Source organism: Malania oleifera, chromosome 4, assembly GCF_029873635.1.
Source record: "Malania oleifera isolate guangnan ecotype guangnan chromosome 4, ASM2987363v1, whole genome shotgun sequence".
In the NCBI taxonomy this organism is placed as follows: domain Eukaryota; kingdom Viridiplantae; phylum Streptophyta; class Magnoliopsida; order Santalales; family Ximeniaceae; genus Malania; species Malania oleifera.
The window spans coordinates 74678573-74695445 of NC_080420.1; the positions used below are offsets into that span (position 1 = coordinate 74678573).

At 35.7% G+C, this 16873-nt stretch overlaps 1 protein-coding gene and 1 pseudogene across 2 annotated transcripts in view; one reads left to right on the forward strand and one right to left on the reverse strand.

Annotated features, from left to right (window-relative positions):
* The window catches only part of LOC131154454 (uncharacterized), a 31765-nt gene extending 15646 nt beyond the window's left edge, over positions 1–16119 (forward strand). The window contains exons 4-5 of one of the 2 annotated variants that reach the window (XM_058107243.1): positions 5238–5371; positions 8501–8959. In XM_058107243.1, coding sequence (XP_057963226.1) covers positions 5238–5371; positions 8501–8704 — 338 coding nt within the window. In that variant the 3' untranslated portion in view covers positions 8705–8959. Of the gene's footprint in view, positions 1–5237; positions 5372–8500; positions 8960–15779 lie in introns of those variants that run through there. The other variant, XM_058107245.1, reaches the window with a different exon arrangement.
* On the reverse strand, positions 1843–2935 carry LOC131152884 (peroxisome biogenesis protein 2-like; annotated as a pseudogene).
* Positions 16120–16873: the final 754 nt, after the last annotated feature.

Below are 16873 nucleotides of genomic sequence, written 5' to 3' on the forward strand. Positions count from 1 at the left end.
TTAATAGAGGCTGTGGTCCCAGCCCCATGATTGAAATTTGAGAGTTTAATGTTGATGGAGTTAAAAATCTCTTGATTGAAATCCGGGTTTATTGGAGATGAGGATTGTATCCTTGAATGAAATCAAGCATTGAGTAGGGAAGAGATTGGAAACTTCCTAATTGACAATCAGGGTTTAATGAGGTCAAAGTCAATCATTTAATGGTAATAGATTTGAAAACTCACCTGACTGAGAAGACAGGGTTTAATGTTGATTGAAGTCAGCTAATTAATGAGGAGGTAGTTGAAAAATCCCCTGATTGCCAATCAAGATTTATTGTTGATTGAAGTCAATCAGTTATTGATAGACTTAAAAAAGTCTCTTGATTGGTCATCAGGGTTTAATGGGATCTTGAAGTCAACCCTTAAATGGGTGATTTGAGAAATCTTCCTGATTGTCAATCAGGGTTTTAATGATCGAAGTCATTACTTAATGAGAGAGATTTAAAAATCTCATGATTGTCAATTAGGATTTTAATGTTTGAAGTCCACCCTTAATGAGAAATTTGAAAATCTCCTGATTGTCAATTAGGATTTGAAGGATTGAAGTCAACCCTTAATTTAAAAATCTCCTAATTGCCAATCAGGGTTTTGAATTATTGAAGTCAACCCTTAATAAGAGATTCGAAAGTCTCCTAATTGCAATTGGGGTTTCAATGATTGAAGTCAACCCTTAATTTGAAAATTTCTTGATTGCCAATCAAGGTTTTGAATAATTGAAGTCAACCATTAAGTGAGAGATTTGAAAATCTCTTGACTGTCCATTAGGATTTGAATGATTGAAGTCAAACCTTAATTTGAAAATCGCCTAATTGCTAATCAAGGTTTTGAATGATTGAAGTTAACCCTTTTGCCAATTAGGGTTCTAATGATTGAAGTCAACCCTTAATTGAAAATCTCCTGATTGCCAATCAAGATTTTGAATGATTGAAGTCAACCATTAATGAAGAGATTTGAAAATCTCTCGATTGCCAATCAGGGTTTTAATGATTGAAGAGATTTGAAAAATCTCTCGATTGTCATTTAGGATTTAAATGATTGAAGTCAACCCTTAATTTGAAAATCTCCTGATTGCCAATCAAAGTTATAATTATTGAAGTCAACCTGCAATTTGAAAATCTCCCAATTGCCAATCAAGGTTTTTGATTGAAGTCAACCATTGAGGAGAGAGATTTGAAAATCTCGTGATTGTTAATTAGGTTTTGGAAATGAGGATTACATCTCCTTGATTGGCAATTAGTCATTATGAAAGAGATGTTTGACTTTCTAAAGATAGAAGTTTCTTTTTGAAGATGGTTACATGATAAAAGTTGGGAGATTTTTTAAAATGTTACTAAATTCATCATCGGCCAAAGAGAGAAACAATTGAAGGATCTTATGAAAAGGAGAGTATTTTGGTAGGGTGAGAATTCCACATTTGCCCTTAATGCTTCAATCCCGTGGTGCTTGTGCCTACTCCCATTCACCCATATAGGTTTATGGGAAAGTACTTGCCTCTGCTTAGGGATGAGAAGGAAAAAAACACCATACAGTAGAATTCCCACTTTCATCCCATCATAAGTCGAGTTGAGAATACAAAGCGGACAAAAACTTAAGAATACTCCTAAAATATACTCGCAGTTCATCAAGCAAGGATAATAAAATGCTAAGCATGCAAGAGTAGATAAGTTACTAAACAAGATTTCCAACATACACTGCAATTATCAAATACACAAAAACCGAACACATGCTTACTTTCTCTTTCTAGAATTCAATTATTAAGCAAAATAGGTATTAAGCACAAGAGCATCCATCTTTAGAACCTTCAAACAAGAACCGAGAATTCATTCCACACGTGTTGGCGATTCATGTACTCAAAGCTAACAACACGATTCATGTTAGGGCTCCCATAAACCAGCCTTGCTCTTAGAGCTGCTCTCTCAATAAGATTCCTTTGTATTCCCGTGTGAAGAGATATCACCCAATTGGCAAGTAAAGCAGCTTTATGCAATCCTTTTAGACATTGTATCAAGATCCACGCTCAGCGCACCAATGAGCTGTGTGCTGAATCATCCCATCTATGAAAATTAGAGAAAGACTGCAAACGAGCCCAGATATATAGCCCACCAACAGTGCCAAAACAATAGTAAGTCCGGGTCCTTCCAAACCTGTCCTGACTTTTCCTCTAGTTTCTATAGCTCACTCATACCTATAACGTAGATTCATAAGGGACTCGAGGAAAGCATCAAGTTCAGGTTCGTATAACAATCCTGGCTTTATCAAAGAGAAAACCTTAACCAACTGTTTTTTTTCAATATTGTAGACATTTTGATGTCCAATCTTGCTGCATCAAACTGATTAACTCTAGAAATTGAGATTGGAATTATTGCACGGTGGGAAGAGATAGAGGGTAGCCACTGGGGAAGCAAATTTTGGTAAGTATTAACCCAAGCATCTTCGGGAAGAGGTGGTGGATTGGCAGTGCTCCTCGAAGGAGAAAGGGAAGTGATGGGGTTTAGGGTCCCTCTTTCCGAGTCTTTTTTTTTTGCGGTGCTCTGTGCTATTCAAATGCAGTGGCAGATTCATAACACACGAGAGGCACCGTGAACAGTAGAATTGAAGGACACCCTAGTAAAGAGAACGCAGGGGAGAAAAGGACAGCACAATTTTTGGGGCTTGGTGTTGGTGTTCTTCTTGCGCTTCTTGGCACTGCCACGGAGACGGAGGGCAAGGTGGAGGGTGGACCCCTTCTGAATGTTGTAGTCAGCGAGAGTCCGACCGTCCTCGATCTGCTTGCTGGCAAAGATGAGGTGCTGTTGGTCAGGCGGGATGCCTTCCTTGTCCTGAATCTTAGCCTTTACATTGTCGATTGTGTCGGAGAACTTGAACTCTAGGGTAATGGTTAGGGTTTTCTGCATCTTCGCGATGATGAAGGTGAAGAAAGGGAAATTGAGGTTTGGATTTAAGCAGAGGCAAAGTCAGTCTGACTGTTGAGGGTTGTTCCTACGGCCCTCTCCCAGATCTCGTCCATCAAATAAAAAGTCTAAAATCTCAAGCACAGCATCTTCAATCCTAAATTCAAAGATTGTCAATTTTGCGCTGCACTGAATCCCTATTTTGCTTAGAGACCTAAAACCTCCAGTTTTTGGCTTACGACTCCTCTTCTAAGACTTCCAACTATTGGAGATCTCCCGAAAAAAAAAAAAAAAAAACCTAATTCCTCTCTCTCTCTCTCGTTTGGTACTATCCTTTTTCTTGTGTCCATATCCCCCTTCTCTTCTCTTGTGTCTTTTCTCTCCCTTCTTTCTCCTGTATCTTTCTCCTAGCTCCCTACTATTTATAGGAAAGAGGAATCTTGGGCTCCTCTTAAAATCAAAGATCCCCAGAGTGTTTCTAGTGGCAAAGAAAATTACTTCTTTGCCCCTCAAGAGTACTTGAGAGCACTCCAAGGGCCATGCAAGCCCAAAATGGATCCACTTAACCTGAATGAAGGCCCACCTTACCCCAATTGAGGCCCTAAAGGGCCCTGAAACACAGTTAAAGCCTCCCCCAAGAGGGGGTTAAACCTCTTTTAAGCCTGCTAATTATTGCAAAAAACCCACTAGGTCAAAAATGGTCATCAACAAATCAGTTACCCACTAGGTCAAACTGTGATCTGAATGTCAATTTCTCAATTACCCAATGGACACTCTAGGGTTAATTAAAACACGTAATCGCATGTTGCATCTTAAAAAACAAATCAGAGTTATTGAAGTTAACACATGAATCCTAGTTTTCTATGCTTATGCCTGAACTAAGTGTGCTGACTAAGTGTCTTAAGTGGCTACGGCAGACTGGCTGTCAAATAACCTTATGTGTTTGATCTTGAGATGCCATGACTAATATCTTGAACTTAGGCTTTTGCGTCAGGTGGTTTCACCCTCCCCAACGAAGAAAAATAGAACCATGATCCAGATTGCACAACCCCATTCTGCGCATGTTTGCAATTTTGTTCAAAAGTATAGAAAAGGAGTTCAACCAATCAAGAAATAAACTCTGTAATGCTCATCAGACTTGCACAAGGCCAATATGTGTACACATGCAATATTTATGGAAGCTTTGTAGTGATCTTAAATATAACATCAGTGATGCGCTTTCGTGATCTAGCAAACTAGGCAAACCATCTTCATAGAGTTTACCTGTATTTGAGTGGTGCACTTGAAAGCAGATCACTCCAGTTACCCCCTGTCCTCTGCAAGAGCTTTGGAATTTACAGAACTTAAGGGCTGCTTGGTTAAGGTTTTGGATAAAATTTTCTTTATCCGGGAATGTGGGATACAAAGAATGCACAAAATTTCCATTTGGTTAAGCAAACCACCTTAATAGAGTTTTCTTGTGTTTGAACCGTGCACTTGAAAGCAGATCACTCCAGCTAACCCCCTCTCCTGTGTGAGAGCTTTGGAATTTACAGAACTCAAGGGCTGCTTGGTTAAGGTTTTGGATACAATTTTCTTCATCCGGGAATGTAGGATACAAAGAATGCACAAAATTCGCATTTGGTTAAGTGTTTCCAAAAAACTGTTTTTGGAAACACATCCAAAAAAAACCACCCCCCCCCCCCCCCCAAACAAAAATCCAGTTTTCAGGAAATAATTTTAATGTACTTCCCCTGTTTTCAGATTCAGTTTTCTGGATAAAATGAAACTACGGCGTATGTGTATAACCCACTTTTTAAGAATAATAATAATAATATTAGCACTAATTATTATTTTATTGACAAATTGCCACTTGAATCAATCTTAACCAAATGCAGTTCCATTATTTTCAATTCTGGGAACAATACCAGAAAGAGCTAACCAAACACATTTTTGAGTGTAAAAAAAAATACATGGTACAACCGCTTATGTTGTTTTAAAGAACAAGAATACGGAAACATATTCTTGAATCCTTAAACCAAACCGACCCTAATACTACACAATTTTACTAGATACCTGATCATGCTTATCATTATTTTAGAGGTTTGCTTGTATTAAATTCAATTTGTGGGGAGATAAGTCTTTCTCTTCTCTTTTTTCCACTTTGTCTGAGTTATTGAGCTTTTCATGCTATGTGAAAAGACCCTTTTGATGTGGCTACTTAATTAAATACCTTCTTTGCTGAAGTTTATATATGGCTTATTAGCAAAGCTATTCATGATTCTCACCCCTTCATTCAGAGTAATTTGTAAACTTTCTGATTTAGGTCTCTCAGCTCCGGCAGAAGCCATGAACTCTGAGGAGCCAAGTTGTGTTCTGGGAGATCTATCTTCGAAGGATCATGATGCTGTTGATTTAGAAGACTATATGCTTCAGGAGATTTATAAGAAGGATACTGAAGTAAGTATGGTTTCTTGGAATTTCTTGATTGTTATCATGCTTTGTGTCTTAGGCTTCAACATTTCTCATTTGCCAATAACTATGGACTTGTTCTGTTGATTTTTTTTTCAACATTCTCATGAGCTTGTTCACCCCCACTCTCATCAAATTAAAGAAAATAAAGAAGAGAGAATGAGAAAAAAAGTGAAAGGAAGGTGAACAATTACTATTATTATTATTATTGAGCAAAGCATGAATGAATTCTCCAATCATAAATTATGTTATTGATTACTTGTATATGATGAAAATATGACTAATTGATTTGTTTGAGGCCTGTACTTAAGCATTTAATGCATTTTAGAATCAAGACTCTTTCAACTTTTAAAAGGAATTTAATATGTATCTGCTATTTGTCATGGAGTCCAAACTCAGGCATTCATATGAATTGGACCTATGAAGTACCAATAAAACTATTTCATTGTCAGATATATGGAAGAATACTCCCTTGGCCATATGTATAATGCAATTATTTGAATTGAACAATGTTCTATAGTTTCACCTATATTTATGGAATTTTTATGCATAATCATTTTATTTTAGTTTTGTATCAAACGTTTTTCTTGTCTGACCATGTACTACAGTAGTTGCATTAAAAATAGTTTGCAGAAGTCTGTCTGTAGTATGTAAAGCTTAGGATGATTACTAAATTCAAATTTTAACTGTTAAATAAAATGAATTATTCAAATAATATTGTGACTATAAGAAGGCATACGACATGAATTTTGTGGGTTTGAGCTAAGGCAACTCAATGCATGTGGTGGAAATATTTTCTTTTGTTGCTCATCCCATGAGCAAAAAATTAATTTAAAACATTTAGAGATTTTGACTTCCCAATTTTATTTTTTTTTGCCTTGATACAATAATGAGCTTCATACAATGCAGATTTATGAACTTTTTTTTTGTTCCATTCCATTTCCTTCTTGAAGTTAAAGGAGGCATACAAATCATACTTTTAATATATAAAGAACCTACGAATGCTTAGCATTTTTGAGAATTTTTCAGCAATTTATTGATGATGTGATGTGATGAAGTATTATGTTTTGAAACTGTATCTAAAGAGTAATGCCCAGGGTCAAGAATAAAAGCAAGTGGCTATTTGAATATTAATTTCTCGTTGAAACAAGCATTACTTGCTGTTTGTGTAGCTTATTGGAAATAAATATTTTCTGTAGATATTTCTCTTTTGTTTCCCTTCCCAATTTATTTTCTTGTTGAGTGTATTGTTGCATCACCAATGTATGGATATGGTGCTCTGTTCAGGAAAAAAAGTACTTCAAGCTGTTTGATTGAGAAACGGCAGTTCCAACCTGAACATGCCCAACCAAGCATTGTAGAATTTGAGCATTGGTATGCAGGAATTGGTTGTTCTAGACTTTAGGGGCTAGTTAGAGCATAGTTAAATCCAATTTAGTGTTGAAAATGGAGTTTCTGTCAATTCACATGGTGATTCTGATTGCTGGTATATATCATGTTTTGAATGATTGTGAAATGCATGGGTTTAAATGACATATTCAATGTGTTCTGGCCCCACAGAGGATGACTGACGTGGATGTTATCTTTTGAGAAGTAGGTCTTTCCATTAATTCTTCATGTGACATGATTTATATTATACTTTTCTAGTTCTGCATGGAAGATGTTTGTATTAATTTGTTCAATTTGATAACATTTCAATGTCTGCACCGCGTGGGTTTCACTTTGGCTTAGTAATTTTTTTTTGAATGCAGGTTCCACTTTGATAGTGGTTGCTTTGTGTAATATTGAATGATTGATGGTTGTGAATGAAGCATTTTGCCTCTTGAAATATTATATCCATTATCTACATATACAGGATCTGGTTGACTATCATTCTCCTTGTATTAATGTTGCATTTAGTATGCTAAGTGGAATTGAGCAGGAATGGAATATAAAAATGTAGAGCTATTTTGGGGCAAATGGCCACGATAGAAGTTAGTCATTTCAACCAATATAGAATAGGTCAGAAATAGATACTATAGGTATTGTTTGGTAGACTAATAAAATGGAAAGCAATGAGATTGATCTTTGCAATTTCACAAATTTGCCATACATTTTTTTCATTCCAATCCACTCAATCCATTCCATTCTTGTGTTCCAAACATGGGTTTAAAAGATGCATCACTATAGTCTAAGGAAGGAATTTTTATTTAATTATTTATTTATTTTTAGTTGATTTTATTTTACTTTTTTTGTGGGAGGGGAGGAGGAGCTATGGGAACATCTTTGTTCAGAGTATCAAATAGGATATGAATTGAATAGTTTTTGCATAGATATATGAGGGCTTACAAAAGAGGCATCACTAGGCTAAGGCAAATAACCACACAAAAGTTGGTGTTATTCTAACCAACATGGAATATACAAGGAATAACGATTCTCAAATCTCACTTAACGCTTATGTGCTTGGTAAATTGAATAATTGATTGATCTTTAAGCAAGACCCTACAAGATATAGAATCTTGGGAAAAGGTTTTAAATCTTAAGCTACATCCTTAGCTGTTTACATGCAATGTTCACTTCACTATTGTTTTGCACAAATATTTGTGATCCTCAAATTTATCTTTCAAGTTTTGTAAAATGTCTGCTTCAAGTGCAGCGAATGGAGGTGAAATTTTAGAGGTTGTTGAACCAGCCATAAGGTTCAACAAAGGTTTGATTCAGTGAAAACCCTTTTATGAGTTTCTGCATATGAAGGGTAATAGTGATATCATGAATATTGTGAAAAAATAAAAAATAAAAAAGATTCGTAACTAGTTAGCAATATCTTTCCAAAAGTAAATTTGTGTGTTTTTTTTTGGTTAGCTCTCTTATTCCCCAATGTTCAATGAATGGGAATGGATCTAAGCAAAGGCCCCTATCATTTATTATGTCTTTTGGAGGGACTAAAATGTTATGTAGCATTATGGAGTTTAGAAGAAGCCAGAAGGATATATCTGAAGATTGTTTGTGTGAGAAACATTACAAATTTTCCTTTCAAAAGTCAACTTTTGAAAGAGAATACTTATAAATAATTGATATGCAGAATGAGTTATGTACATAATGAAACATTGTAACTTATCTTTTGACCATTTTCTGCAGGAAACATCTCAGGCCCCGAAAAATAGCACGGTTGTTGCTAGTATAGTTTATGAGGGCAACTCAGGGAAAGGGTTGCCAAAAAGTGGAGGAAGCCCCTCTATTTTGATTCAGGCCACAGATGAACAAAAAGCTCGTATGGAAGCTAATAAACTAAAAGCACTAGAGAGAGCTAAAGCTCGGGGTCACTCATTGCAAGCAGCTTGAGCTACACCTTTTGTTTTTTGGTAGCCCTGTAGTTGTGTCTTGAAAGCTATCTTCTGGACAAAGCTTTTGTTGTTTATCATTTTGTGTAATGAGCCTTGTTAGGACTCAACTTGGCTTGAAATTACTACCCAAAATAATTTGGGGAATAATTTGAAGAAATACTGGTTAGATTGAATTATGGTTCGTGTCTTAAAGAGTTTTAAACGTTGAGTGAAATATAGTTAAAAAATAATATAATATTTAAAGTTGTCAATCTATTCTATGTTGGTGGTTCCTTATTTGGAAACAAAAAACCATAATACATATATGAGTGCCTACCTAGTACAAAGGTATGTGACTTGGTTATCAATCATCATTGGAGCACACTTCGTTTTGTTTCCATGCCTTAGAGCTTTGTAGCTTTTTAAGACTTGTTGACTAACAACTCTTTTAAGTTATTCGTGTAGTTGGAATAGTTATGACAACAATAGGATTGTTTGAGGAAATGTTGAACAAAAACGAAGGGCCTTTTTTTATGCGTAGTTCTTTCATTTAGAACTTCCTTACCATCCAAAAGGAATCTTTATTTTGAAGATATACTAAAGATTAGGTGCCCAATTGGTTTTAACTTGTAAGGTCTCAAGTTAGAACAAGTTTTGTTCGTACTAGTAAAACTACAAGCTTGGACAAACTTCCTCACAAAAGACATTTGAGCCAGGCATGCATGAAACATCCAACACAACATGATTCATCTTGATTGGACTAGCCAAACCTTGCATTGTGAGTGGTATAGCCATTTATGTTGGAATGAGATAGAAAATAATGATTTCTAGATCATGGATGTAACGCCTTGAACCTGAAACTAGGGTTTGGAGTGTTATACGAAATATGTATCTCTGATATATCTCACCTGTGTTTGATATCATAATGTCTGTCTCTATATCAATTATGCAGCGGAAATAACAACATATTCTCAATAAAATATACCAGAATTTCTACATCTATATACATCTCAAAACATAACCCAACATCTAGTACTCACAAACATCCATATACATCTCTGGAAACATAAATATATTACAACCCAAAAACATAATCAAAGTTTATACTCTCTCTCTCTACAAAAATGCTACAATAGCCTCGAGCTCTCTAAGCTCAATCCTGTGGAGGTCCTAAAAAGATGAAATTCAACTATCGGGTGAGACACATCTTAGTAAGGATGGAATACATTAAAACAGTGTGTGGCTAACATGAGATTTGTGAACAATATACGTTTATATTCTTTATTTCCAAATGAAACCATAATTATAAAATCATTCTCTACTCCTAATCATACACAAGTAAAATATTTTACCAACAAGAGTTCCCAAGGATTGGGATGATTACCTGGTCATACACGTAGCACCCATTTGCTTTGATATTTAATGCAACCTACTGTCACATCTGAAGCATACCAAGGCACTTACCTTACTCAGTAAGCCCTCAGGTGATTAGTTTATCTCATACTCACACATTCATACAAAAGTTTACCGGCAGAAGTTCTCGAGAATAGAGAAGATTACCCGCCCATACAAGTAGCTTGCCTCTACCCTAATACGTTATGCAGTCCACAGCTACATCTAATACCTATCAGGGCACTCATCTTTCTCAGCAAGCCCTTGAATGAAGAGTATACCTCGCCCCAAATACATGTAATAATACTATATATGATACATTTCTTTCTTTACTTGATATCTGTTATTTTCGTATCATTCATTACATTCATATTCATATTCCATATTTCTTATAATCTGTTTTCATATCATTCTTGTCCATATCATTGCTATTTTCCAGTTTCTATATTCGTTGTTCTCATATCTGCCATTTTCCATATTAACCATGGTTAAAATAACAATTATGCGTTTAGAACTCTCTATACCGATCGAAGATCGTAGTCATGCTTCCACCCCATGATGGGTTGTGCGGCCCGAAGGTTGGACTTAACTTTGGTTGACCTATTAGAGCTAAATCAACCACATTTTACTGTCTGTAGGTTCGATTGGCTGCTCCCACACTGGTCTAGACTCCAAGGGGACACTACCCTTCCCAGTACAATCGACCGTCCCATCTCCACTCTATCTTAGACGTGTGGGTGCACTAGCTCCGCCAAATATATCCACAACAGTACTGTGCCCATTTTCCAGTTTACCAGTTTCTAGTTTACCAGAGTTCTCAAACCATACATTGCCATTTAACAATCCCAAGCACATGCATCATAAACCATATCCTATTTTGATTATCAATACATTCCAGTATTTCCTGCATCTTATACATATATCATAGTTCAGTCCAAAAATTTCCTTTTACTCATGCCACACAATTTAACAACATATAATCATATGTTTACTGAAAATAAGCCAACCATAATTATCGTTAATACACTAAAAATATACATTTAGTTTCTTACACAATTATCCATAAAATCTGCCATTTTATCTTTCCTTTTCCGCAAATATAACTAGTAACATAACCCTAGGCTCAGAAATTTACCATTTAAACGGTTTCTTTTTCAGAACTCACATAAAAATCATATACATATATACATATTATTTCCATTTTTACCAGTTAATTTCACAAAAATTCTTGATTTAATATATTCCCCTTACTTGCTTTCTTGAACTTCGCCAACAGGAATCCCAAAATGATGCATGTAGCACTCACCCGAACCCTGGATCAAAAACCCTAATTTAATAAGATAAACCCAAAATAACCTACTATTTCAGCATTTTGTCAACCTATAAACCTCAAATAAACATTTAAAAACGCAAAAGCTAGAAATCCTAACCTTACCTAAATTTTGGAGCGTTTCTTGAAAAGTCTAGTTTAGAAATTTGCTCCTTTAGGTGTAGAGAATCTCCCCTAGAACATCGTAGCGGTTTCCATTTGTTGATTCGGGTTGAATCCGGGCCAAATTTGAAAGAGAAGGCGAGGAGCGCCATTTTTAGAGAGAGAAAACGAAGAATTGAGGTTGCTTAATGAATAAGAAATGACCCTACTACCAGCTCATAAATCCTTCGTCTCAAGCTTTTTTCAAACTTTCTAGCCTTCCTCGCCTCGTTCAGAATCAAAAATGGAGCAAAACACGACAATTCAACAAATTTAGCTGCATATTCCCCCACAGTCATATTCCCCTATGTCAGATTAGTGAACTCCTCAATCTTTTCCTCTCTGGTGGACAAGGGGAAATATCTGTCAAAGAATAGCTCCTTGAATTGATCCCATGTCAGAGCTATCTTCACTAACCTTTGTTCCTCTAATAGTTTCATAGAAAGCCACCACCAGCGTTTTGCATCGCCTAACATCTTAAATGTAGCATAACAAACCTTTTACTCGTATGTGCAGCCAAATACTTCTAGTATCTCCTTTATCTACTGAACCCAGTTTTCTGCTGTCACTGGATCAGGTCCTCCCTCAAAAGTAGGAGGGTTCAATCTCATGAATTCCTTGATGCTACAACCCTAATCAGCAAGTGGACAGTTCTACCCTCTAGTGTCCTTCCTCATTTTTGCCCTGACCTCTCAGGCTATACCCCTTAACATCGTAGAGGTATCAATGTCCTTTTCAGACTTGGAATCGTCCCTTCCTTCAGCTCCTACATCCTCATCCCTAAGATCCATCCTGAAAATAAAACAGAAAAGAGATAAGAATTCCATTATCATAACCTTGTCAGCACAATCATTAATTTAAATTCCAATATACACCCAACTTTTCAATTTAGGACCAGTCTCACAACTCAAAATCGAAATCATCTAAGGTTTACCGTGGCTTTTTTGAGGCTGTCGATTGCCTCAAAAAAATCACAGGAAATTAGCGACGTATTTGCGCCTCCAGGCTACAAGAAAAAATCCTACCCTCCTAATACCTAGCCTACCCATTTCCTATCCTCATTATCACCTATTCCTATACTCTGGTATTAATCATCCTTAAGCCTGCAGAATCCCAAAACCTAATTCTCCAATACCAAAATGTAACGCCCCGAACCCGAAACTAGGGTCCGGAGTGTTATACGAAATATATATCTCCTATATATCTCACCTGTATCTGATATCATAATACCTAGCTCTATATCAATTACGCAGCGGAAATAACAACATATCCTTAATAAAATATACCAAAGTTTCTACACTAATATACATGTCAAAACATAACCCAACATCCAGTATTCACAAATATCCATATACATCTTTGAAAACATAAATATATTACAACCCAAAAACATAATCAAAGTTTATACCCTCTCTCTCTAAAAAAATGCTACAACAGCCCCGAGCTTCCTAAGCTTGATCCCATGGAGGTCCTGAAAAGATGAAATTCAACTATTAGGTGAAACACATCTCAGTAAGGATGGAATATTGTGAACAACATACGTTTATATTCTTTATTTCCAAATGAAACCATAATTATAAAATCATTCTCTGCTCCTAATCATATACAAGCAAAATATTTTACCAACGAGAGTTCCCAAGGATTGGGGTGATTACCCGCCCATACAAGTACCACCCCTCTGCTATGATACTTAATGCAACTTATAGTCACATCTGAAGCATACCAAGGCACTTACCTTACTCAGTAAGCCCTCAGGTGATTAGTTTATCTCGTACTCACACATTCATACAGAAGTTTACCGGCAGAAGTTCCCGAGAATAGAGAAGATTACCCACCCATACAAGTAGCTTCCCTTTACCTTAATACATTATGCAGCCCATAGCTACATTTGATACATATCAGAGCACTCACCTTTCTCAACAAGCCCTTAGGTGAAGAGTATACCCCACCTCAAATACATGTAATAATACCATATATAATACATTTCTTTTTTTACTCTATATCTGTTATTTCCGTATCATTCATTACATTCATATTCATATTCCATATTTCTTATAATCTGTGTCCATATCATTCTTGTCCATATAATTTCCATTTGCCAGTTTCCATATCTGTTGTTCTCATATTTGTCGTTTTCCATATTAACCATGGTTAAAATAACAATTATGCGTTTAGAACTCTCTATACCGGTCGAAGATCGTAGTCATGCTTGCACCTCATGACGGGTTGTGCGGTCCGAAGGCTGGACTTAACTCTGGTTGGCTTATCAGAGCTAAATCAACCACATTCTACTGTCTGTAGGTCCGATTGACTGCTCCCACACTGGTCTAGACTCCAAGGGGACACTACCCTTCCCAGCACAATCGACCATCCCATCTTCACACTCTATCTAAGACGTGTGTGGTGCAGTAGCTCCGCCAAATCTATCCGCAACAGTACTGTGCCCATTTTCCAGTTTACGAGTTTTTAGTTTACCAGAGTTCTCAAACCATACATTGCCATTTAACAATCCCAAGCACATGCATCATAAACCATATCCTATTTTGATTATCAATACATTTCCAGTATTTTCTGCATCTTATACATATATCATACTTCAGTCCAAAAATTTCCTTTTACTCATGCTACACAATTTAACAACATATAATCATACGTTTACTGAAAATAAGCCAACCATAATCATCGTTAATACACTAAAAATATACATTTAGTTTCTTACATAATTATCCAGAAAATCTGCCATTTTATCTTTCCTTTTTCACAAATATAACTAGTAACACAGCCCTAGGCTTACAAATTTACCATTTAAATGCTTGGTGTTTTAGAACTCATATAAAACTCATATACATATATACATATTATTTCCATTTTTACTAGTTAATTTCACAAAAATTCTTGATTTAATATATTTCCCTTACACCAATAGGAACCCCAAAATGATGCCTGGGGTGCTCACCCCAACCCTGGATCAAAAACCCTAGTTTAATTAAATAAACCCTAAATAACCTACTATTTCAACATTTTGTCAACTTATAAACCTCAAATAAACATTTAAAAACCCAAAATCTAGAAATCCTAACCCTTACCTCAACTTTGGAGTGTTTCCTTGAAAAGTTTAGTTTAGAAATCTGCGCCGCTAGATGTATAGAGAATCTCCCCTAGAACATCGTAACAGTTTCCGTTTGTTGATTCGGATTGAATCCGGGCCAAATTTGAAGAGAGAAGGCAAGGAGCGCCATTTTTAGAGAGAGAAAACGAAGAATTGAGGTTGCTTAATGAATAAGAAACGAAAAATTCAATTTATACTCAGCCACCTTTGTCGACGAGATGACGTCTTCGTCGACAAGTTATTGAAGAACATTCGTCGGCGAAAGAAGAACTTCGTCGACGAATCCAAATTCTGAAATTTCTTTCGTTTGGGATCTCTTCGTTGACGATGCTTGAACTTTGTTGATGAACCACTAAAGGACCTTCGTCGACGAAAACAGGGGATTCGTCGACAAAGCCTATGGTTACCCTTTTTAATATTTCTCCTTTTCTTATTTTCTATATCATTTTCCATAAACTAATTTCCCGCATGTCTACATTATCTTATTGTAGCTAAACTCCTTTGGGTGATAGACAAAGTGGCTATGACAATAATCAATGATGATTGATTTCATTGAGGTTTAGATGTTGATCCCATCATTCTAAAATTTAATCAAATGCTCATCATATCCAAAAGTGATTATAGAAGAAGTTGTAAGTTGTACAAAGTCATATAAGATGAGGGCAGAATTAAATTTTGGGGAAAAAAAGCTTAAGAGGAGAATAAGACAAGTAATGGGAAATTTATTTAGGTATGTAATATTGATTGCCAATGACAATTGTTCCCCGTCACTTAAAAATCTCAGATGAGTTGATTCTGAAGAATTTCAAGCAATCATAGATGGTGAGTTATAATGACATTAAGATCCAATGGATCACAAACAAAATTCCAGAATAATCTTGATGCTTAAAAGCATCTCAAATAATGTCATGAGTTGAGCTTTCACTATGACTCTTCTGTAGCTTGGACAAGTTTTGCTAGTTATTTGAAGCCTACTTTGTGAGTAGTAGGATACATTAGAAGGTGCCACTTTATTTGACGATTAAACACAAAGAAACGCGAGTCTCTTTATATGAAGTGTTTATTTCCAACTTTAGTGATTATTTTTTGAAGATGTTGAAAAAGGAGTTTTTCGACTTGCAGGCTCAACTTGACAGGCATATTGAAGCTAATGAAAACTAAATCTCACAAGGAGTCCAATTAGAAGATCAAGCTTTAACCCTAAAGCTGAATTGGTTTTTGGAGATCAAGAAGGATGATCAGAAGCCTTATTTCAAGGATTATACACCTTAACAAACCAAGGAGTAATCTTTCTTCTTCTCACATTTAGATTTAAAAGATTATCTTTTTGTTTCACATGTATTGGTGATCACTATGGTGATTTTTTGGATGCCAAGGGGGGAACTATCTGAGCAAAAAAAGAAAAAAAAGAAAAAAAGAAAGCATATTTGGAAGAGCTATCTTCAATATAGTTGTATCTAAGGAGAATAGGCTAGATAGTTTAAGTAAATTCTTATTATGAGAACCCTTGAATATAAAGTTTATATATATTTTTTATGACCAATTATACTATTTTAACTTTGTTAGCCTCCTATATATAAGGGATGTTAGACCAAAGGTTTTATTAACTTGGTTTTGATGATAACTAATTATTGTGTACTAACAACTTTGTGCTTAAAGTTATTTTCAACAGGATTAAGTCATTGAAGTTAAAGAATTGAAAGAAGATTTGAAGAGTCAAAATCCTATTTCTTTGGTACTTTTACTCTCTCAATTGTTATGTGTTTTATCTTGTACAACTTGAAGAATATTAAAGACATGCCGAATATTAAAGACATGCCACTGATGAGTTAAGACTATGAAAATGGCAAACAAAGGAAGACCGAACCAGACTTTGCAGCTAGGATCGGTCGACTAACTCATAGGGGGAACTGGTCTAGACAAAAGCTAGAGGCAATCAACTAGCTCCTAAAGGCAGTCGACTAGTCTACCCAGTTTTTCTATCAATGGTATAATTTTTTTTCTAATGACTAGTAAATATCAATTAGTCTTAGAAAGCAATCAACCAACTAGACCAGAAAAACCTGCTTAACTACCATAAAATGGCTAGTTTTTTTTTTTTGTCTTGGTATATATATATATGCTCCATTAAGGAAAATACTCAGTAACAAGACATATCTCTCTCATATTTTGAAAGGCGAAAGTGCTATTCTCTCTGAAAAACTCTTTTTTTCTTT